Raw genomic sequence first — 20,138 nt, forward strand, 5'->3', positions numbered from 1 at the left:
TTCGCTCCGAATAATGTCATTGTTCTAGCATCGGTGGCGGCTCCAAAAAACTGCGCAATGTCTACGGACTATCTGCTTCAATGTAAATCTTCACGGCCGCCATGCACAAACTAGGCTGAGCGAACTTCATGTGATTATGATACTTTACCAGGGGGTTAGCTTGCTTGCGGTTTGATGTTTCCAAGACACTTGGTTTCTGCTGAGTGGAAGCTACTCCGCGTGCTGAACCAAAACCGTCATCCATGTACTCCCCACGTAGTACACATGCCAGTGTGTGCCATCTCGCACGGACGGAGGAGCCCCGAAGGGTTGCATTTCTGAGCAACACTTGGACCAATTCCCGGGCATCCAGATCCGTCTCGGGTGATAAGAAGTAACGAATCTCAGCGACATCGAAATACGCAGGGCATGCATTACCAACAGATAAAGACAAAAAACTAAACTTCAAAGACACCCAGAACACGGGGCGGAGACTTAGCCCCATAACATGCATGTCCATATGTATAAAGTCGGGTCGCCTGACAGGACTTTATCCCCTCGGTGTTCCGGGGCCATGGCCTCACCACAGCCAAGTTCCCAGTTTCTCTTCCAGTTCAGCCCAACCACCAGGGTAATGACTCCATACAACTGTTAATATTCACCCCACGCAAGAAATACTCTGAAGAAGCCTCGTCGAAGGTTTCATTTTTGCGCGCCCTTTTCCCCATGAAAGGTAGAGGTCTCGTGTGGTTGAGGGATATTTCGGCATTTGCTCCTCTGCGATCCGCTAGTACTCCACAGTAATATTATACCTTTCAGAAAAGGATCCAAGCATGAAAGAGACGAAGCTTGCCAGAGACCGGTGATAATAGTCCATTCAGCCAAACAAAGAAGAGAAGTGGGCCATAGCTCGCGCTAAGCCTACCTAGAGCTTATCACCCGTCACTCCACGCCGGGAACGGCGATCGTTTCCGTTTCGGTGTGTTCCCCGGCCAAGCTTAATTTCTTAGCGTCAGTCTCTCGCGTTCAAATATGTACATACATTTGATTTGTGACGGGGCGCCAAATTGCCTAAAAGAAAGTAAAAGGACAAAAGACCAATGATTACGGAGTACGGAGTACTCCGTACTGGTGCTCGAAATAGAAATTATTCCGAACATGGCGAATTAAATCCGCCAAGCGACAAAGCGCCAGAAAAAGGAATCTGGAAGGCTGAAAAGTTACGCTTGTCCCTTGCATGCGAGGTCAAAAAGTTTCGGTGAAAGTTCTCGTGCGGAGTTCTGAACCTCCTATGTTCCATGTACGAATCTCAGTCAGTTCCAAGCGTGCGACTTTTAACCATTCAGGGATGTTGCGAGGCGTGGACTCGAAATCTGCCTTATGGCTGTCATTAGCAGTTTAACCCTTGCCTTGAGGAAGTGGAGCAGTCATTCGGCGCGATCCGTGCGGGGGTTGTTGGGCTGTGACTTTGTAACGACATCACAGATGCTGTACTGTATTGTTAGTACCAAAAAAAAAAGGCATCCCTTCGACAGCAATATGCTATATGTCTGATCGCCCAAAAACGGCCAGCGACAAGATTCTGCAAATGCCGGCCACTATGAAAATCTGACCGGAGACAGATGGGGACAAGAAGCTTCTCTTCACGCAAACCAACCGTCACGCCACCCCCCTGTGCCTTGGCGTTAGCCATGAGCCGCCACACCGAAACCCGTATAGCGTTGCGGCTCACAAATAAACGATGTTCTTTGTGGGCTGTACTCCGTATGGAGCAGTCTCCAGCAGTTATGGAAAGGTTCCCTGTACAGAGACATCATTAGGAAGCAGATTCGAAGGGATAGAAGGCGAAAACATTCCCATATCTTTCAGGGCCGTTTAGGGTTTTGTCCCTCTCCATGAGCCGCCGTGCGTTCGACATGTAAATCCTTACAGAGAACGGTACATCCCGAGTTGTTTCCATGGTGCGCTTGTCCAGAGCTCTCAGCCCTGGCCCCCAACCGGTCTGGTGCTGTAATGACACCCACAACCTGGAAGAAATTCTCCAGAAGGCGCGGGAAGCGTTAATTTCTATTCGCGGACCATGGTTGGGTAACCTGTGTCCTCCATACTCCGTATACAGTGTATGTAACAATCCCGCCTTCTTTCATTTATCCATCCTCTTCGGTTCAGCTTTAAACCCGACAGGGATCAGTGCGGCAGAAAGGCTGCTTTTAGCCCAGAACCACAGAATATATGTACTGTACGTACGGAGTACGTACAAATGTAAATACATACATATAGCTTGCTCCAGCCGCGTTGTTTTTTTTCTTTTTTTTCCCGTCTTTCTTGTTCCTGGAGCTTCAACTGCTTTGGTTGCCGTTGACGCCGGTGGTCGCCCTACCCTTTTCCTTTCTGTTTTCTATCTTGCTCCCACCAGTCGTCAGCAACCTGGCTCTTCTTGATTAAAATGGCTGACAAGGAAGCTATTCGGTGCGTCGAACCCGTCCGCAATGGCGTTAGGACCCAGCAGCTAACCTCCGTAACAGCCATGACTCCGTCAGCGGCTTCGACCGCCGGGAGAGCGTTGCAGCAATGTCTCAAAACCTTACTGGGGAGTGCGTAACTGGATAGATCAAATCTCCATCAAAAGATGAGTAACTTCGCGAGGAATACAAATCTGATAATGTATCCACAGGATTCGAAATCCCTTGAGCGACATCCCAAAGGACCAATTGCTCAGAGATGTTGAAAATTTTGCAAGCAAAAAGAACATGACCGATATCCTGCCACTCCTCCAAAAGGGAGCATTGGTAGCCCAAAATCCGGCCGACTTCGAGAACATCCCCGAGCTTGATGAGTCCGATCGGGAGGCTCTGCGCAATGAAGTGACCCATCGCTGGAGACACCCATGGGCTCTGTACTACACCATCGGCCTTAACTCCATCGCAGCAGCTATTCAAGGCTGGGATCAGACAGGTAAATAGTTAGCTTGTGGATTTGAGGGCCAAGTATACTTTGCGCCACTTTGCTGATACATGCGCAACAGGCTCCAACGGTGCCAATCTCTCCTTCCCGGTTGAATTTAATATCCCCGACTCAGGATGTTCCGATGAGGCACTCTGCGATCGGAATGCATGGATTGTGGGATTTGTCAACTCGATTCCCTACATTTCTATCGCTCTGTTGTGAGTATAATTGTGTTATTGGGATCACCACCGTTTTGAGGCTCATTCTGACGATCGATAGCGCTGGCTGGCTTTCGGATCCCATCAATGACTGGATCGGCCGTCGAGGCACTATCTTTATCGCCGCGATTTTCAGTCTTCTCGCTCCAATCGGATCTGCTGTCACGCAGAATTGGCCGCAACTTGTTGTCTGCCGTATTATGCTGGGGATCGGTATGGGTCTGAAAGAGGTCACTGTTCCAGTCTTCTCCGCAGAGAATACGCCTGCCAATGTTCGTGGTGGTCTTGTCATGTCGTGGCAAGTATGGACGGCGTTCGGAATTTTCCTAGGAACTTGCGCAAACCTGGCTGTTGTCAACGTTGGAGCAATCACCTGGCGACTGCAGTTGGGCTCTGCGTTCATTCCAGCTGTGCCTCTCGTGCTAGGTATCTATTTCTGCCCAGAATCACCTCGTTGGCTCCTCAAGAAAGACAAGTATGCACAAGCATACGCGTCCCTTCTTCGACTCCGTAATACCCCCCTGCAAGCCGCCAGAGATCTTTATTATGTTCATGCTCAGCTCGTTCATGAAGAAGTCGTTCTTGAAGAATCTGGCCTTTCAAAGAGAAACAATATGCTCACGCGGTTCATTGAACTGTTTACTATCCCCCGCATCCGACGTGCAACTCAGGCTTCGGGTATTGTCATGATCGCCCAACAAATGTGTGGAAGTAAGTCGATTGCCCTGATAAAGTTAGTAGAGAATGGCCTGACAGAGGTCCTGTTGAATAGTCAATATCATCGCTTTTTATTCCGCTTCCATTTTTGAACAAGCCGGGGCTTCCAACATCGAAGCTCTTCTTGCTTCGTTCGGATATGGCCTGATAAATTTCCTCTTCGCCTGGCCGGCAGTGTGGACTATCGACACATTTGGCCGTCGAGGACTCCTCCTATTCACCTTCCCTCAAATGTTCTGGACACTACTGGCTGCCGGAATGTGTTTCTTCATCCCAGAAAGCAGCAAGGCCCATCTCGGCCTCATCGCCTTCTTCATTTACCTCTTTGCAGCCTTCTACTCCCCGGGTGAAGGTCCAGTTCCCTTCACCTACTCTGCTGAAGTCTTCCCGCTGTCCCATCGTGAAATCGGTATGTCTTGGGCTGTGGCAACGAATAACTTTTGGGCGTCCGTGCTCGCACTTACCTTTAAACGTTTGATCCGAGCGTTCACACCGCCTGGTGCATTCGGTTTCTACGCTGGTCTGAACATTGTAGCGCTAATCCTCATCTTCCTCTTCCTGCCTGAGACAAAGCAGCGTACCCTCGAAGAACTTGATTACGTCTTTGCCGTGCCGACGCGAACCCACGCCAAGTACCAGCTCACCAAGGTGCTTCCATGGTGGTTCAAGAGGTATATCTTGATGAGAAAGCACGCTGTTTGTCCTGAGTTGTACCACTTGGATGCGCCTGGACATGTGAACCAGCGTAGAGAGGAGCATGCAGGTGTATCCAAGGCCTGAACAGGATTTTCATCGTCCAAATTCCAGAACACCAATTGATGTTTTGGTGTCAAGGAGAATACGGTCGTGGCACAAAGCTCAAATTTCTTTGCGCCTAAATCTTTGATGACTGGTCGCATTTTCCCTAAACCTAAAATCCTTACCCAGTTCGCTTCATATGTTTATTTTTCATATACCCTCTTCCTGTCTATCATATTAGCAAGAGGCGAGTTTTGAGATGCGTGTGGCTGGCTTTTTTACCATTAGTAATCCATTTTCTATTAATTCCTTCAGAGAATGATAATGTACTCGAATGCAAATGCCTCAAAATTTGTTCTTCAACCTGTCCTTGTCAAAATGGAAGTCTGAGCCGAGCAAGTGGCCAAATCCCGCTGCCTCCCAATAGGATCCAAAGGAACAAAGGGACAAGGGGCCTGGAGAACAGGAAAGGATGATGCAAAACTTTGACAGGGCAGGGATTGTCCTGGTCAGCCGTGCGAGTTGAAATCATACTCCATACTCCGCGCAGAGTCTGCCATACGCGCAATGATGAAAACAATCTCACTACATTGTGCCAAACATGAGCACAAGGTGCTTGTTGTTAGATGCCACCGATATGATACGTTAACGGAATCCGTAGATGGTTTAAAGAGATGGGAGTCGAACCCGTCGGCTGTCTGGAACGAAAGGAAAAGTTATTGTTGTGGGGTAGAATCCACCCATGGCATGTGTTGATGGGTGGCTCGGGCCGTCAATCAGAATTCTCGCCTGTTGGACTGCCCAATTTGTTCGACGCAACAGTGCAGCTAAATAATTATTACGGTTTCCCGACACCTCATCAATGAGGATCTGCCGCTTAACTCTATAGTTAAAAAGCATCTACGAATCTGCATCTGAGCCGGCCGGCTTGTTGTAACCATGGAGGCTCCTGTGCCTCTTCGAATACTTCATGGATCTGATCTTTACGCTGGCGGAGCTTGGTTAATTACTGCTAGGACTATGTTCCTTCGAATACCACGGTCACCACCTGCCCACAATCTATCGCCGAACGGACACATCTTCAGAGCTTTCTTTTTCCGATGCCCTTTTCGAGCTTCCCAAGACAACTACAATCCTATTAACAGTAGTCACAGGGAACCAGTACCAAACGTTTCTAAGGATACCTTTCGCTTGGGGGGTGGAAGAAATATCCTGCATATCCCAGTTCTACACAACCCTTGGAAGCATTCTTCGAATACATTGAAGAGGACTGTTGTTCAACCTATGAAGGAGAAGATGCATTACTCATCCTGGCCTTGATGTCTCAACATCTCAAGCCACAGCACCTTGTTCGATCCAGAAACTGTCGGCCAATGGCGAAGACGGAGATCGCGCGCTGAAGAAGGTGGGCTGGGGATTCTCGGGAAGTTTCCATAAGCTGTTGTGCTCTGCTGATGATATCGAGTATATGATAATCCAATGCAAATGCTGGTCATATGGAAGGCTCAGAATGGGTAATGTTCCGCTGGCCAGTGCTAGAACAATGGCTTTTCACTTCTGCCCTAGAGGCATCCTATATGTTCATGACGTATGGAGCACTGAGTAGCGCAGATCCCCACAGCTCTCTGGCCGACGAACTGCCTCCGGAATTCTAGAGCGGTATACGGAGTAGAGTACAGGAAGTCCTGATGTCCAGCCTCACTGGTAATCCTAGTTTTGGCTGGACCAGCCGCCAAGAATAATATAAAGTTTAAGATGGTGAGTGCTCCTGATAATCACCACCTGAGAAATCAAAAGGTATTGTCTTTTGAGACACGGGACACATGACTGCATTTGAAATGCCCAAGGTGCCTTGTTCTGAAGATAAGTCGGAGTCTCGTCCAGCCTGCCGTGAGGACTCAGAGCTTCCTAGGATGGAGCAAAGGCTGCGGGGTACAAGACTGCCTGTTACTGTGAAGATCATATCTATGTAAACTATCTCATGAGACCAGCAGGAGATAGAAATCTGGGAGATAAGATTCCAGACCTTGCCTGGACTGCCTACCTCCATGAGCATACACACAATCGGTTATGCCGCTGCTAAGCTGTGTAAATTGAAGATCTCTCCATGACATTGTTATTTCCAAGTTTTCACTTATCTAGTTGTTCTTGTGATGACACTGGAGCTGGGTGGAATAACTAGCCTGTACTCCGTAGAGCTGAGCAAGTTCGTTGAATGTTGTGGCCCAAGCTCTTAGCATCATCGTCATCATCTGTTTGGGGGGGGGGTGGGTGGCATGTGATGCCAGTAGGGTTGAGACCACTTCTGCTTCCACCCTATTTTTCCCTGGTTGACACCCCTCTTCCTGCACATCATCTTTTGCGCCCTGATTCCGTCCGTGCTGCATTCTTAATTGTTGCCGTGTTATTTAAACCCCGATGCCCGCTTGAAGCAGCCCGCATCCAGGCAAAGCACGTTTCTCCGCAGTTGATACGAACTCCACCAAAACAGGCAGCTCTCAAAGGGCTCGATTCTCAGAGCATACGCGCCCGCAGCCCAGCGCGTTCGGTTCAAGAGTTCACTCTGTACCAGGCCTTATTTCCTCTGCTAAGGGACTCTCGAAACGATCGCCGGCATGCCTGAACCACTCTCGTCCCCGAACCCGATCCCTCCCCGCACTAGCTCAACCGGTGTCACAAATGGAGCAACCTACTCGCCTCCCGCACAAAATATAATACTGAAACCTGTCTCCGAGGAAGAATGGATCGCATCTTCGTCTAGAAAGTCGCACAACCGCACCTTATCTCCCAGCTCGACCAACGGCTGCGGCGCCCCCGGTGAAGCGAAGATCTGTACCAAAACGGTGATCAGCAATATCGACGGAATGTGGTCCGCGGAGAAGGAGAGGATCCTGCTGGGTCCTTATGAATATATGGTACACCAGCCGGGCAAGGACATACGCAGACAGCTCATCGCGGCGTTTAATCGCTGGCTACAAGTCCCCGAGGAGAGCCTGGCTGTTATCACCAAGGTCGTGTTGATGCTTCATACAGCTTCTCTGCTGTAGGTGTACGCTATTTTTCTGTTGCTCTCACGGCCCAGAGACACATTGAATGATAATGAATAGAGCTAATAGTCCGGTTTTGATGTGCAGTGTAGATGATGTCGAAGATTCTTCGGTCCTGCGACGAGGTGTACCGGTAGCGCACAATATTTTCGGGACCGCGCAAACGATTAATTCAGCAAATTATATATACTTCTTAGCATTGGATGAGATCCAGAAGCTGCGAAATGCCGATGCAATCGGAATATTTACTACGGAACTATTAAATCTACATCGAGGCCAGGGAATGGATTTGTTTTGGAGAGACACGCTCACATGTCCGACCGAAGAGGACTACCTAGAGATGGTGGGAAACAAGACGGGAGGATTGTTCAGATTGGCTATCAAGCTCATGCAGGCTGAGAGCGAAGTCTCCGTGTAAGCTCTGACATTATACCAGCTCAGACCCATGTTTTCTAACAACTGCTCGACAGTGACTGCATCCCCCTCGTGAACTTGATGGGCCTCATCTTTCAGATCTGCGATGACTATCTCAACCTCTCCAACCCAACCTACAGCAAAAATAAAGGCCTTTGCGAAGACCTAACAGAGGGAAAGTTCTCCTTCCCCATTATCCACTCGATCCGCTCCCAGCCAGATAACCTACAACTTATTAATATCCTAAAACAAAAAACGAAAGACGACGAGGTCAAGCGGTACGCGATTAATTATATGGAGAGCACCGGCAGTTTTGCGTATACGAGAAAAGTGGTCTCACAGCTGCGTGATAATGCTTTAGTGGTGATTGACGAACTTGAAACTACCTTAGAGCAAGCGCAAGATGGCCAGAGTTCCAAAGCTGAAGGGAGCGGGGAGATGGTGCGGTCGATTCTGAACAGAATCGTTGAGCCAACCCTGAAGCCATGATTGGAGGTCTAAAGTTCTTTTCTCTTATGCATAGCTCATATTTTTCGGTGGTCATACGTCCCGGTGTTTTCCTGTATGGGTCAGGGCTCGGGGGAGGGTGTTTTCATATGATATCAAATGGTGCGGGAAGGATATTTGGTTTGGAGAGCCCCTTTGAATCAAGGTTGTTTTCCTTATGGTATGGGCAATGGTGTTTCGCGTAAAATTGTCATTAGGCGGGGGCAACTCACTCATTTGCGTACATATCCGATATTGAGATTTCCGGATAGAAGCAAGCGAGTTCGAGGATATTGTTTCCTAGGCTGATCGCCTTTAAGCTGGTGTTTGGTATATATTTCTAAGCGACCCGCAAACCTAACTAAGGGTATCAACAAAATAAAATCCCTAAAGCAAATATGAAAATAAAATCCCGAGAATTCACCCCCGCTATCCACTTATCGAAATTCCTAAGAAGTCTAGATTGCAAAAGCAATTCCAAAACAAAAGCCCCGACACATCGACGTAGGTCTCACATAACGATGCAGCAAGCCTTCTCCAACTTTCGTAAAAGTGTAGGCACGGCCCTACGAACGGCCTCTTCAACAAAAGTATTTCCTTGCTGCTGCTGCTGCTGCTCATGGGCTTGGGGAGCATGTTGCGGGTAGTGATGCTGTGGCTGCTGATGTGGAGGAGGATGATGAGATTCATAGGGCGGCATCTGCGCCGGTCCACCGGTCAAATTGACGTATATCCTTCCCGCGTTTTCTTCCGTACAATATTGCAAGCCGAGATCTCGGCATACTTGCTCCACGCGCGGTTTCAGCTTCTGGACGTGGTTGGCTGAGTGGTTTCCCTTGCCAACAATCCTGCATTTTATCTCGTAAGTTTCCCTCCCTCGTGTTATTCGCTCTTCAACGCGTGCAACGCTCGAGCGGCACCAAACTTACACGTGAAGATGCGTCTGCCCATGCGCCTGCGCATACTTGATCCGCTCTTCTAAAATATCTTCCGCTTCCTCCATGAATTGACCATGCAAATCGATCGTGTCGTCCGGCACCCGGCCGTTGGCGTTGTTCTCGCGGAATATAAACTGGGACGCTTGTCGGTTGTATTCTTCCATCTTTCGACCGTGGGCCTTTCCTTGCTCGGAAAGTTCTTTGGCGAGGGCGCCATCGCCGGCGGCGTAGGCTTGTTGGGACTGTTAAGGGGCCTGTCAGCTTTCATGCTGATCAGGGTACGCATATACGGGGTACTGGGGCGAGAGTGAAGGGGAGTTGGGTAGGAGAAACGAACGCGCTCAAAGCATGAGGAGCGCTTTGCTGCCTCTTGTCTGGCTAAGTCGCGGAGGCGGTCATATTCGGCTTCAGCGTCGCTGCTCTGTTCATGGTTGAAGGCTGGGGTTCGAGGACAATGGTTAGTATTTTGGGATTGGGCAGGTGGCCTTTTATCGATATCGGGGAGACTCGGTGTATTGCTCACCTCTTGGGCCGAGGTACGACATATTATGCGACATAGTATAAATTGGAGTAGATGGGGTGAAATGGCTTGTGAGTATTCCGTACCTCAGCCTTCGATTGACGGTCGTGTCCGCTTCAATTAAACCGCAGCCCTACGAAAGTCCGGGGATGCGCAGGAGGAACACATTCCCGACCATCATGGGTCCAAGTGCGTGAGCGATGCTACAAACCTTAATTTCCGGTGGATAAAGATCTGGCCCGTATTTTGCAGTTCGTAAACAAGCCCTAGCGTGGGGTGAGTTCCCCGGGCTCGCTTCCTCTCGTTCCCATACAATTCCATGATCTTCTTGAGGTTCATACTATTATTTTAGCAGTCCTCATACGCAATGAAAGAGCACAGTACCCACAGAGACTGTGAGAGAATGGACCTTGAGGATACTGACGTGTCGAATGAGATACCGCACGAAATTCCTCGGCTGTTTGGGTGCATAGGCAGTAAGGGGAACGCCATCGGTAAACATATCCCAGGTGCTATGGGCATCTACGACATTCCCAGGATATTAAGGGAAAATAAGGGCCTAACTACCCCATTCCACGGGCGTCAAATTCGTCGTCGAGCCGAAGGCTCGTTTGAAGTGGCTATATGAGTCCAAACTAAAAGCAGCCGTCCATTTTATCGAAAAGCTTCTACTCCGCTTTTCCCTCCCAAGCGAATGAATCCTCGAAAGAGATGAGAGACATGGTCAGCGGCGCCTTTAGTACGGTAAAGTAACCACTACTTGGTTGATACTATATTTTATATCGTTTCGGAGGGCCACCTCAATGTTGATGTGGTGATAGGGGGTGGCCGCTGGTAGCTCATCTTTTTAACCATTAACCCAGCTGAGGGCTTCACTAATTTGACTCTCGTTCGTGCCTACGTGGAGGAAAAGGGCGCTGCTTCGAGACCCTCTGGGCATTCTGCGGCCCCTTGTAAGATATCGCTTGAAATGCCAAGCAGGGCACAAACTCTGCAATGTGTTGTTGGCAGCTCTCCCTTCCACAAGCTGTTTGAACTCCTATCGGAGGGATATCACGAGATGCCTCTGCATGTCTGAGCCACAAAATCAGAAGTTTGGAAGCCTGATCTTGATGGCGTTGTTTGATAGGTGCGCATGAAGCGAAGCTGCAATAGCTCATGCAGTAGTTCTGGAGTCTCAACGGGATAAACTATGTTTGGAGCATGAGCCTGGAACTCTGAGGACTCTCGCCTTTCCTTTTCTGGAGTGAAGGCTGCTGTGTGCCTCGTCTCGACAACTGATAGAGCTTGCTCGGAAGCTTCTTTACTCATGTTAAATCCCCATATATCCGGTCACCTGGAGTCCCGGAGAATAATCGGTATGAACAAAGTCATAGAAGCACCTGGGAAATGGCCCGTCTCGACGATAATTCCGCAACCTCCGACGTTGTCTATACTGGCTTTTGGATCGACTATGATGGCAGTGCCGTTGGCAAATATCGACTAACTTTGAAAACAAACCAGGCCCTCATGCTGTTGGCTGCACTTACAGTTCTAGTCACCCTCTCTGCCGGTCGCAGCTGGAAACTGTGGTGTTCAGCAGTCCACTATGTACTCCAGTATTGCCAGGCCAAGCCTTCTTCTCGCACATCCTCTATCCGACAACAACAGGTTGTTCTGCGAAATTCAGAGACCGCAGGTGGTAGTCTCTTTGCTCTCTTGGGCCTTGCGATGCAGAAGCGCGATCCCGCCAAACGAGGAAAACTAGTTCTGATCTCCTTATCTCTTTTACACTGGGGTATATTTGTCGTTCTCGGAATCCTGACGTCGCAGATCGCCACTGGGAGGACTGTAAGGTCGATAACAACGAATCACTGCGGGAGCTGGTTGGCAAAGGCTATTCCGCCACTGAATGCATCGTCGATGGAACAACGGGAAGCGTCTGCTACGCTCAACGAGCTCGACCTGAACTCAACGTTAGAAGCCGATGATTATGTCCGACGCTGCTACACCTCCAAAGTCGACGGTGCTGTCGGATGCAACTTGTTATTTAAACGATTTCTCCCTCATAAAATCGAGAACAACAAATGCATATTCTCCAAGGATGTCTGCGCAGAGGCTGATGGGATTGCAGTGTCATTCGACTCTGGGAATATCTCGTTCTCTGACCTTGGATTGAACTCCGCTTTGTCAGATCAGCTTTTCGTTCGCCGTCGGTCGATCTGCTCACCCCTACCTGCAGAACCTTTCATGTACACCAATGAGCAGGCGATCCAGTCACTGGGGCTGCTCAAGAGTGTCCTCGATGATCCAGAAGAGATCCGGGCGTTTTCGCATGTTAAATTAGACAAGCACACGAACTGGACCACCCATTACCGCAACGCCCTTTCTCAGACGTACGAAGTCTACACCGAACTAGCGGTGGATGCTAGCTTAGCATCTCCGCTCCTGCAACCGGAGAGACCCTCCATGCAAGTATCAGTGATCACGGTGATGGGAGAGGCAGTTGTGTTCTATGCACCCTTCTCCGACGCATTCTTTAACTTCGATCGTCGAATAGACACGATCGATACCAGGGGGAACAATTATACGTATTACAGAATCGGACGGGCCATAAACAGCGTCGCTTGCCAGGAAATGGTAATGTATTGCAGCAAGTATACAAACTTCTGCACGTCGTGGGAAGGTGTCTATACGGTCAGCAATTCGTATCATATCTTGGCCGGCGATCGCTTTTCAGACACTGTAATTGAAACTGCGTTCGCCGCTGTTAATCTGGCGATGGTACATTCGACCCTGTTCAAATCGATTAGCAACCGCGGAGCTTCTGCACTGCTCGCCACCCGCTTCCTCTCCAACTCAAACCAACTTCGTCTTGTCCCAGGGCAATGGAAAGTCGAAGTGGAGCGCTGGTTCCAAGTGGCACTTGCACGGATTCAGTTGGCAGTGCTAAGATTCGTGAAGACTCCGGGACTGGATAGGACGCGTGTCGACAACACCTGGGACTTGTTACCGGTGCTAAAGGGCGTGTGCTCGATTATTAAATTCAACTCTGCCGACCACACCACTCTGAGCAGTCTTGGAGTTCTGATAGTCGTGGCGTTCAGCGTATTGCTCACCATGCTGAGTATGTGGGACGTGATTTTCACATCACTAGTGTCTAAGAGAGTCCTCACTGCATGGAATAAGGACCATGCCCTTGAGCTCCTTGCAGCTCTAAATAAGGCGGTAAGTTGTACACCTATGCCCGGAGACAGGATAGGGGGTTTCCCATATCTAAACAGGACCACGCTCTAGGACGCAGAACAGACTTTGGAGCGTAACGAAGGAAGTGGCACGTTGGAGGACAAGAAGCCGCACGATATGGAGGGAACTGCGACAACGAATCTCCTGAGTCCATCCGAATCATTGAAGTCTGGCTTCTCTATACCACGGAAGCCAGTTCCCTCGTCATTGGTACCTTGTGCGGAAAAAGAAGATCACCGCCGTGCCCGCAGGTACTGTGTGCAATGATTGGAATGGAAGAAAATGGGAGTTAGAAACTTGCATTTTCGAGGTTTCTATGGAATAACCAGCACTCAGCATCGTAGTACGTCACGACATTTTCATCTTTAGCTACGGTCTTCACAGAGCATCCCATGCCAAACATCTGGCGCGCCGCCCACGGCAAGGAGCTGGAAAACGTCTTTTGTGTAGAGGCTTGGCGCCACATCTCATTGGCTGTCTGTTGAATTCAAAGTTGCAAAAAATGGATCCAATTGCGTCATATCTTGGCACAAATGCCAAGAGTTTTTAGCGTCCGTGTTTAGCGCATACACATGGAACGCGAAGGAACGCGGTATCATTGGCCAATTGCCGTGCTGGTTCATGGTATTGATGGTCATTCGCATATGCGAAATACGGAGAACTCTGGAGGATATTGATGAGGACCTTTGGCACGGAGAAGCATTCAGTTAACTGCAGCGAGAAGGCTGTATGTAGCCGATAGTGGAGAAATCAAACCGGAAAGCTGCCGGCATAGTGGGCAAGACCCCCCGACTCAAAAATACAGTCTCGTAACATACTCCGTAAAACTCTCCTCGCAGTTATTTTATTACCAAAGTGTTGAAGGGGATTTCAAAAGGATTGCCCCACCATTTGCTGCACGAGAACGGACCAATTTTGCACTGTTTGCTTCCATTGTAATCGCTGGGCAAAATTGCGTGATATCATTTCGTCCTACTTCATCACCTCCTAATAAAGGGAAATAGCTCAGCTTCAAGATATTGAAGCAGCACAATATCTACAGAGTCACACGTATCTCCTGCTGAAGAATAAGTCGTCCATACCCGAATTACCCAGCGTTGCCTGACCCTTCGACCACCCGAAATCAAGTCACCGCCAAGCTGCCCCACCGAAACTGCTCGACAAGTTGCATCGAGGGAAAGCCAAAGCGAAAGGGGGGCAGGCATCATATCAATTTCACCGTATCAAGGTTTTGAATCCCTGGTTGAACGAAAGCCGGCAGGACAAGGATATCTCGGGAGCTTTCATCGAGACGTTAATCACAAGATCAACGTGCCGACCGATCAATCCCAGCCATGGCTCCTCCGGTCCCCAAACCCCTTGTGATCACAGACGTCCTCCCACTCCCTAACTCATCGGTGAAAATACCTCGCCTGGGCTTCGGCGTCTACAAGTCTCCAAAACACTTATGCGAGAAATCCTGCATCACCGCGCTCCAAGTCGGATACCGCCACATTGACACTGCTCAATTCTACGGGAATGAGGCGGAGGTCGGGAACGCGATTCGCGACTCTGGGCTGGATAGGAGAGACATTTTCGTAACTACAAAGATAATATCAACGGCAGGATCTCCGGAGGCGACGTATGAGAAAGTACTGGACAGTGTACGAAAGATTGGTGGAAACGACGGATATGTCGACTTGTTTCTGATCCATTCAGCAAGCGCGGGGCCGGCTGGTAGAAAAGAAATGTGGCTTGCTCTTGAAAGGTTACTGGAAGAAGGAAAAACAAGAAGCATTGGCGTGAGTAACTATGGCGTGAAGCACATCGAGGAAATGAAGGCCTATGCGAAAACATGGCCGCCGCATGTCAATCAAATAGAGGTACGCTGCAATCCATCATCCCATTCTTACAAGGAAGAGAATTTTTTTTGGTTAACAGGACGCTTCCTTCGTTAAGCTTCATCCGTGGTGCCAACAAAAGACCATCGATGCCTATTGCAAACAGCATGGAATTGTTGTCCAAGCGTACTCGCCGCTGGTCCGGAACTATAAAGCCAATGAACCAACCCTAGTAGCATTAGCGCAGAAATATGGAAAGACCACGGCCCAGATTCTCTTGAGATATGCGTTGCAGAAGGAATGGGTTCCCCTTCCCAAGAGCGATAATCCAGAGAATATTAAAAGTAACGCTGATTTGTATGACTTTGCGCTCGCCGAGGAGGATATGGCAACCCTCAACGGCCTGGACCAGGGTGCGGATGGCGCAATTGTTCAAGCCGTTGAAAACAAGTAAAAAGTACATTCTATATTTTGATTGGTTATAGACGCTTTAATCTCTAATTTTATGAAAGCTGGATCTTAGTTTCTGGCCCGGGAATTCGCCCGCTATTTTCTCAGTCGTGTCTTTCCATGAGGTACCAATTGATAGATTGCAGCGTGGTCCGCGACGGGTTAACATCATGTTTTGATGACACTATCCATGCCAACCGCTGACGGATATATTGCTTGTTAATGGGTTTGCCGGATTGCAATCGTATGTAGGACCCTAGTTGGTGAGCCCAGCCCCCTGAGATGTGATGGCAGATGGAGAGAGCACCTACCATCGTCGTCGAAGAACAGACAGATTATCATAAGAGCTGTTCCAACAGATAAATCTTTCCCTGTATCGCATACTATGACCAGAGACTGGGACAAATCTTCTTCTAGGTTGCGGGATACGAATTTCTCAACCTTGTCTAGAACCTTTCGTAAATTGCGGCTCCCAAGTTTACCTGCGACGCAGCCCAGATTTAATATTGGACCCTGTGACAGGTTGGGGTCGCCATGACAATCAATGATCAAGTCGAAGGGGATATCCGGGACGTTGAGCGATTCGCTTTTTCCAACAAAGATGTTTTTGGTTGGTTTGATCAATGTTGCCTGCTCAGTTGAAGAAGTTTGACGTTCCTTCTCAACCAAGCCTCCAATCAATTCCGGTAGCGTCTCCTCCCTGGATTTGAGGAGAAGTTCTCGATTGTTCCAAAATATATCCGGCGTGAGACCACATGCCCACCCTTCACTGTCATCGCCTGCGCCCTGGATATACCCACCTTCTGACATTTCAGCACCTCGCACGCGTTTTGAGGCGGAACACAAAACCATTAGATGAAAATTCCTATTTTGGGGGTATTCAGGATAAAAATAATCCCTTGTTGCCCACGATAAGCGGACGGGTTTTCCCATCCTATTCTTCAGCGATTCCAGGTCCAGTCCCAGGGCCTTGATAACATATGATCAGATCGGCGCGACTCGGCCACGCTCTGTCAGAAAGAAGATGCTTACCTTGAATGCAGCCACAAACCCGTCAATTCGGCCTTCAATTTGTGACTCTTCGGAGGCGCCAAGGAAGTCTGGCGGGAACTGAACATTATGGTATGCAGGCTCATCGGGAAACAGAGTTTTGTTCATCACTGCAGCCCAGATAGGAGCAGTTTTCGAGAGGGCATCAGGGATTGCTAGAAGATGATTTAACAACAATGTCAGGGATATATATATATGAAGAAACAAATATTCCTACCCTTGCCCCTTCTTGTCGAGTCCACAACGATGCATCTGGGGCAGATTTTAGCTTTGTTGAGCTTCCATATACTCTATATGCCAGAAGGATTTCTTACCCTCCGTATTGACTAAGAACGTCGAGAACCTGTAGGTTGAGCCGACGGAGACTGAAGTCCCATTGACCGGCATGGCCATCGGTACTTTTGAAATACGCGCTTCCTACTTTTCTCTCGGGTTGAATATACCAACTGCCACACCGTTCGTTTGCTATTAATGGTAGACGATAGTGCTCGGAGACTCCCTGGGCAAACTGCGAATCACTTTCGATAGATTTCAGCCTATTGGTTATAGACAACGCTGCTCTCTTGAGATCCGAAAGGATATGCGACAGACTCTGAGCCTGGGAGGGAAACTCAATTTCGGAAATCGAGACCGGGTAGGCGGTCGATCCCGCCATGCCTTGGGGGCGCACGGCAATGGCTGGAGATGGGTGGGTTCAAGGCCGAAACGCTCCGAAATTTAACTCAGTATTCTCCGGATGTGGACTGCAACTGACACACTGGTTCGACACGTGCTGGGAATCTGCGAGCGCAGCCAGTACAAGGGAGTGAGAGTACGGAGGATTGCGAGTTTTTCTCTAATCTCCTACTCCATCTCAAAGAATCTCCTCCAGACGACACGATTAACCAAATTAGGCATATCCAGGCAAGGCGTTGGGGTAGTTAATTATCCTGTGAGCATCTAACATGCCCCCTCTTCAAAACGTCAGTGCCTCTTCCAACCTTTTTTTTTTTTTTTTTCCCTGGGACGTTTGGCTTTGAATTCTACCCGAGGAGGGGTTTCTCCACCTCCCGCCGGCTGGGGCGAGTGTGCGGCTAGAATTGCGCGGTATGGATCTCAATTTCGACGCCGTGGATCAGGCTGGGTCGGCGAATGACGACAATTGGGCTGTTCAGAAATTCAAATCAAATTCAAAGTCAACATCATGTTGTCATCCTTGCATTCAAAATGCGAGTATTGTTGCCTGCATTCCCGTTACTAGAGCAAAATCCACACCATACATATAACCCGGTGACGGTCGCATCCATGTTGCTTTGCGATCTAATGTAGCGCTGCCCCTCCCCCTCCAAAGGCACTTTATCTCGCACGCGGCGCCACCAGCCCCTCCGAACGGAACTTTCCCAGTTGTTTGCTGTTTATTCTCACGCATTCGAAGCTTGTAGGGAAAACCTTTTTAATCTTCACTCACCTGCCTAGAAATATTCCTCACTTCTCTTTTTTTCTTTTCTCTGCCAACTCCTCACCTGTCAAGCACTTCTCCAGCCTGCCCTTCGCGCTTAGCCCTGGTGTTCCTCTATACTTGTCCCAATTGTCCTCAATATCCATCAATCTTATATCGATCAACGGAATACGAAGACCAGCGGTCTAAACAAAGACTTCCACCATGCCGAAGGTTAGTTCTCCATCTCCCGCACCTGATTGCCAGGGAATGATCGTGGTTCCATGTCCACTCACTGCATGCCGGCGTGTGGGTGTGGAGACCTCTAGTGGGTTCATGCTGCTGACTTTGTTTCTTCCTTTACCTGTAGATCACTGAGATTCTCTTCGACTGCGACAATACCCTTGTCCTCTCCGAAGAACTCGCTTTCGAAGCATGCGCCGATATCGCCAATGAGATCCTCGAAAAGAACAACATCGACCATCGCTACACCGGCGACCAGCTCATCGTCGACTTCGTCGGCCAAAACTTCCGTGGGATGATGGTCTCGCTGCAGGCCAAATTCAACTTTACTCTGACCCCAGAGGAACTCGAGGCCTATGTGAAGGAGGAAGAAAACCGTGTAATCGCCAAGCTCGTTGCCAAGGCAAAGCCCTGCGTTGGCGCCAACGAAGAGCTCGAGAAGCTCGCAAAGTCCGGAAAGTATGGCCTCGCCGTCGTCTCTTCCTCGGCTCTTCGCCGTGTCAGGGCATCGATCGAGAAAGTCGACCAGGATAAATACTTCCCCAAGGATCACATCTTCAGCGCTGCCACCTCGCTCGAGAAGCCCACCACCAAGCCGGACCCAGCCATCTACCTGCACACCCTCAAAGTTCTCAACAAGGAGCCTACCGAATGCGTTGCCATTGAGGACAGCAAGAGTGGTGCATTGAGTGCCATTCGTGCTGGAATCCCGGTCATCGCTTATGTCGGCAGCTATAACGGCACCACGAAACAGACTGAAATGGCCAAGACTCTTCTTGATTTGGGTTGCAAGGTCGTTATGAAGGACTGGGCCGAATTCGAAAAATGCCTTGCTGAAATCGAGGCCGCCTAAAGAAACAAAGAGGTTTTATGGGGACGCCTCTTCATAGCGCTCTACCCTCGCTTTTCGCCTCACGACGGTAACACCTTGAAACGATGGAAAAAGAAAAAAAGAAAAAAAAGGATGAAAAGTTAATAAATAAACGCAATGCCTGCCGATGCACATGTTGCGATACACGCGATACAGCTCCTAGCATTTTTATTTTCTGATCGCTCTAGGAACATCGATCAACAATCGCCAAGGAAAGGCGTACTGGAATGTAATTTCATTCTACTTGCATTAGACAGGAAGCATAACGAGCAAATCAAATAAAAACATAGATGCCGCACCACCAATTCATTCCAAATACGCAGTACGGAGTACTTCCGTACTCATTCCGTATTCATACTATTAATATGTGTGTGTCGCTAAAAAGGGCCTTCAGCCTTGTTAGCGATGGAGCTATTAACTATGTACACCCGCACTCCGCATTCCGGAAAAAAATTCGTCTCGCAGTTCGGGGGAAAAAACAAAAAAAAAAGACGAATCTAGATCTATCAGTCAGCTGCATCTCACTGGGCGAGCCTTTCTGCCCGAAGCAAACAACTGCGCCGCACTCTGCCGATGTGGTCATCCCAACAGACGCGAAGTACTCCGTACATAGTTCCTCAAAAAAAAAAAAAAAAAAAAAAAAGAAAAAAGAGAGAGAGAGGAAGAATAGCATGACACTGAATCAGCAGGATCAAAGCGCAATAGCGATAAATGCCGTGTGCTCCGTACTCCGTAAGACTTTCGCCTTTTTTTCAAGAATGAAGCCTGGGATGCGGTGGGAAGCTCTATGGAGTAGTATTAAATTCGTCCGTGCGACGGGAAAGGGGGGAAATTGAGTTTTGCGCTCAGTCGAGTCGGCAAGCGGAGATAAGGTTGGCGGAGTTGAAACGAAATCCCGTCCCACACAACGTTAATACATAGTCCCTCAAACCAACGCATTCCCTCCCAAGTAAATGGTACGGATACGTTGAAAGAGATAGGATTGGACCTTTTGGAAAGAGTGCATTGAATTTGGAGCTATTATGAATGCGAATGGAAGCAAGAAATCCTTGTTAAACC

The 20,138-nt window shown here is 49.0% G+C and overlaps 8 protein-coding genes across 8 annotated transcripts; 5 read left to right on the plus strand and 3 right to left on the minus strand.

Moving 5' to 3' along the window:
- Positions 1–61: 61 nt before the first annotated feature.
- On the minus strand, positions 62–499 carry CIMG_05948 (uncharacterized protein; the record flags this gene model as incomplete). The annotated part of the gene is made up of 1 exon (XM_001242051.1): positions 62–499. One exon carries the CDS (start codon positions 497–499, stop codon positions 62–64), a length of 438 nt encoding a protein of 145 aa, XP_001242052.1.
- Positions 500–2,425: 1,926 nt separating this feature from the next.
- On the plus strand, positions 2,426–4,876 carry CIMG_05949 (sugar porter (SP) family MFS transporter; the record flags this gene model as incomplete). The annotated part of the gene is made up of 6 exons (XM_001242052.2): positions 2,426–2,448; positions 2,505–2,573; positions 2,654–2,934; positions 3,005–3,143; positions 3,205–3,854; positions 3,916–4,876. 6 exons carry the CDS (start codon positions 2,426–2,428, stop codon positions 4,638–4,640), a joined length of 1,887 nt encoding a protein of 628 aa, XP_001242053.1. The 3' UTR covers positions 4,641–4,876.
- Positions 4,877–7,076: 2,200 nt separating this feature from the next.
- On the plus strand, positions 7,077–9,587 carry CIMG_05950 (geranylgeranyl pyrophosphate synthetase). The gene is made up of 3 exons (XM_001242053.2): positions 7,077–7,641; positions 7,733–8,059; positions 8,116–9,587. Exons 1-3 carry the CDS (start codon positions 7,214–7,216, stop codon positions 8,546–8,548), a joined length of 1,188 nt encoding a protein of 395 aa, XP_001242054.2. The 5' UTR covers positions 7,077–7,213; the 3' UTR covers positions 8,549–9,587.
- Positions 8,875–10,148, minus strand: CIMG_05951 (smr domain-containing protein). The gene is made up of 4 exons (XM_001242054.2): positions 10,007–10,148; positions 9,821–9,921; positions 9,475–9,725; positions 8,875–9,393 (listed from the first exon to the last, which is right to left on the minus strand). The coding sequence occupies exons 1-4, from the start codon at positions 10,038–10,040 to the stop codon at positions 9,057–9,059; spliced, it is 723 nt and encodes a 240-aa protein (XP_001242055.2). The 5' UTR covers positions 10,041–10,148; the 3' UTR covers positions 8,875–9,056.
- Positions 10,149–11,392: 1,244 nt separating this feature from the next.
- CIMG_05952 (uncharacterized protein) lies at positions 11,393–13,495 on the plus strand (the record flags this gene model as incomplete). The annotated part of the gene is made up of 2 exons (XM_001242055.1): positions 11,393–13,210; positions 13,280–13,495. The coding sequence occupies 2 exons, from the start codon at positions 11,393–11,395 to the stop codon at positions 13,493–13,495; spliced, it is 2,034 nt and encodes a 677-aa protein (XP_001242056.1).
- Positions 13,496–14,211: 716 nt separating this feature from the next.
- CIMG_05953 (aldo-keto reductase) lies at positions 14,212–16,213 on the plus strand. Its single transcript, XM_001242056.2, has 2 exons — positions 14,212–15,090; positions 15,167–16,213. The coding sequence occupies exons 1-2, from the start codon at positions 14,563–14,565 to the stop codon at positions 15,500–15,502; spliced, it is 864 nt and encodes a 287-aa protein (XP_001242057.1). The 5' UTR covers positions 14,212–14,562; the 3' UTR covers positions 15,503–16,213.
- On the minus strand, positions 15,603–17,515 carry CIMG_05954 (initiator tRNA phosphoribosyl transferase; the record flags this gene model as incomplete). The annotated part of the gene is made up of 5 exons (XM_001242057.2): positions 16,863–17,515; positions 16,766–16,800; positions 16,531–16,703; positions 15,810–16,467; positions 15,603–15,754 (listed from the first exon to the last, which is right to left on the minus strand). The coding sequence occupies exons 1-5, from the start codon at positions 17,201–17,203 to the stop codon at positions 15,603–15,605; spliced, it is 1,359 nt and encodes a 452-aa protein (XP_001242058.2). The 5' UTR covers positions 17,204–17,515.
- A 252-nt stretch (positions 17,516–17,767) lies between these two features.
- CIMG_05955 (HAD hydrolase, family IA) lies at positions 17,768–19,384 on the plus strand. The gene is made up of 2 exons (XM_001242058.2): positions 17,768–18,199; positions 18,336–19,384. The coding sequence occupies exons 1-2, from the start codon at positions 18,191–18,193 to the stop codon at positions 19,059–19,061; spliced, it is 735 nt and encodes a 244-aa protein (XP_001242059.1). The 5' UTR covers positions 17,768–18,190; the 3' UTR covers positions 19,062–19,384.
- Positions 19,385–20,138: the final 754 nt, after the last annotated feature.

Source organism: Coccidioides immitis (assembly GCF_000149335.2).
Source record: "Coccidioides immitis RS genomic scaffold supercont3.2, whole genome shotgun sequence".
Lineage (NCBI taxonomy): Eukaryota > Fungi > Ascomycota > Eurotiomycetes > Onygenales > Onygenaceae > Coccidioides > Coccidioides immitis.